Source organism: Eimeria mitis, genomic scaffold (genome assembly GCF_000499745.2).
Source record: "Eimeria mitis Houghton genomic scaffold, Emh_scaff1656, whole genome shotgun sequence".
Classification (NCBI taxonomy): Eukaryota; Apicomplexa; class Conoidasida; order Eucoccidiorida; family Eimeriidae; genus Eimeria; species Eimeria mitis.
The window spans coordinates 3,784-6,108 of record NW_013569972.1 but is presented as its reverse complement, the minus strand read 5'-3'; the positions used below and the strand labels follow the sequence as shown (position 1 = coordinate 6,108).

Here is a 2,325-nt window from a genome sequence, read left to right as displayed (position 1 = left end):
CTGCTTGTGGTGGTGGTGTACGTGCTGCATTGCATGCATTGTCGTTGTTTCTGCTGCTGCTGCTGCTTCGGCTATTTGCTGTTACTTGAGGGGTTATTCTATCTGCTTCTGTGTGCTGCTGCTGCTGCTGCTGCTGCTGCTGTTGCTGCTGCTGCTGCTGCTGCTGCTGCTGCTGCAGTCGTATAACACGCTGCGCCCTGTGCGGGCAGCTGGTGGATCCCTCTTCCTTTACTTTTGAGGCGCAGACATATTTTCATATGCTGCAGGAGTTGTTTGCTAGGCTGAAGCTGCAGCAGCAGCAGCAGCAGCAGCAGCAGCAACAGCAACAGCAGCAGCACGGAACGCATGCAGAGCATGGGGTTTATAGGGACCCCCATACAGGGGCCTTTGTATGTCCAGATGCTGAAGATGATTTTGCTGCTGCTGCTGCTGCTGCTGCTGCTCTAGAAGAAGATAGCTGGCAGCAGCAGCACCCACGACGGCAGCAGCAGGGCTGGCAGCAGCAGCAGCAGCAGCAGCAGCAGCAGCAGCAGCAGCAGCAGGCTCTATCTGATACTGGGCTTTCTCCTGCCCCCTTCAACCCCTACCTCCGCCACAGACAGAGACGGCTGCAAGTAGAGGAAGTACCAGACTACGAAGTCTGTCTGTCTGCTGCTGCTGCTGCTGCTGCTGCTGCTGCTGCTGTTGCTGCTGCTGCTGCTGTTGCTGCTGTTGCTGCTGCTGTTGCTGGGGTCTTGTTGCTGCTGTTGTCTTACACCCGTTCCTGCTGCTATTGCTTCTGCCTCTTGTGCTGCTGCTGCTGGGCTCTTGCTGCTGCTGCTGCTGCTGCTGCTGCTCTCCTCTTGCTGCTGCTTTTGTTTTTGTTTTAGTTTAGTTTTCTTCGTCTCGTTTTGTTTTTTTTTTATTTTTTCAGCCTAGACCTCCTGCTATCTTTGTTACTGGTTGCTATCATCGTTTTTTTATAAATAAATAAATAAATAAATAAATAAATAAATAAATAAATAAACATACAAACAAATAAATAAATAAATAAATAAATAAATAAATAAATAAACAAATAAATAAATAAATAAATAAATAAATAAAAATTAAATAAATTTAATTAAACTAAATTAAATATATTTATTTTATTTTATTTGTTTTTTTATTATTTCTTCAGCCAATACCGCTTGCAGTGTTTGTTACTGGCTACTACCAACGCTTTTTATAATAAATAAATAAATAAATAAATAAATAAATAAATAAATAAATAAATAAACAAATAAATAAATAGACAAATAAATAAACAAATGAATAAATTAAATACATTTGTTTTGTTTTTTATTTTCCTTCAGCCTATCCCTCGCGCTGTCTTCGTTACTGGCTACTATAAACGTTTTTTTATAGAAAGAGAACAAATAAACAAATAAATAAATTAAATATATTTATTTATTTTATTTTGTTTGTTTTTTTTATTATTTTTTCAGCCAATACCCCGTGCTGTCTTTGTAACTGGCTACTATAAACGTTTTTTTATAGAAAGAGAACAAATAAATAAACAAATAAATAAAATAAATAAATAAATTAAATACATTTGTTTTGTTTTTTATTTTTTTTTCAGCCTATACCCCGTGCTGTCTTCGTTACTGGCTACTATAAACGTTTTTTTATAGAAAGAGAACAAATAAATAAACAAATAAATAAATAAATAAATAACAAACAAATAAATAAATAAACAAATAAATAAATAAAATTAAATACATTTGTTTTGTTTTTTCCTATTCAGCCTATCCCTCGCGCTGTCTTTGTTACTGGCTACTATAAACGTTTTTTTATAGAAAGAGAACAAATAGGGCGTGGGGCGTTTGGTTTGGTGTCTCTTTGTGAGCATCATTTAGATAGTTTACTTCTCGGAGAATTTGCTGTGAAAAAACTACCGGTGGGAGATGATAGACACTGGCTACAGCGGGTACGCGCATGCATGCATCCATGCATGCATGCATGCATGCNGTGGGAGATGATAGACACTGGCTACAGCGGGTACGCGCATGCATGCATCCATGCATGCATGCATGCATGCATGCATGCATGCATGCATGCAGGTGTGCATGCATGGGTGCATGCATGCATGGGTGCGTGGGTGCATGCATGGGTGCATGCATGCATGCATGCATGCAGGTGTGCATGCAGGTGTGCATGCATGGGTGCATGGGTGCATGCATGCATGCAGGTGTGCATGCATGCATGCATGCATGTATCTATGTATGCATGCATGGGTGCATGCATGCATGCATGCATCTAGGCATACATGCAAGCATGCATGCATGCATGGATGCATGCATGCAT

General features: G+C 40.3%; 1 protein-coding gene across 1 annotated transcript in view; it reads left to right on the top strand.

The window, feature by feature from the left end:
* Positions 1 to 257: 257 nt before the first annotated feature.
* The window catches only part of EMH_0041160 (Wee kinase, putative), a gene marked incomplete at both ends in the record, with an annotated part of 5,441 nt that continues 3,373 nt past the window's right edge, over positions 258 to 2,325 (top strand). Inside the window, one exon of the mRNA XM_013495595.1 lies at positions 258 to 638. Within this exon, the coding sequence (XP_013351049.1) occupies positions 258 to 638 (381 nt within the window). The remainder of the gene's footprint in view (positions 639 to 2,325) is intronic.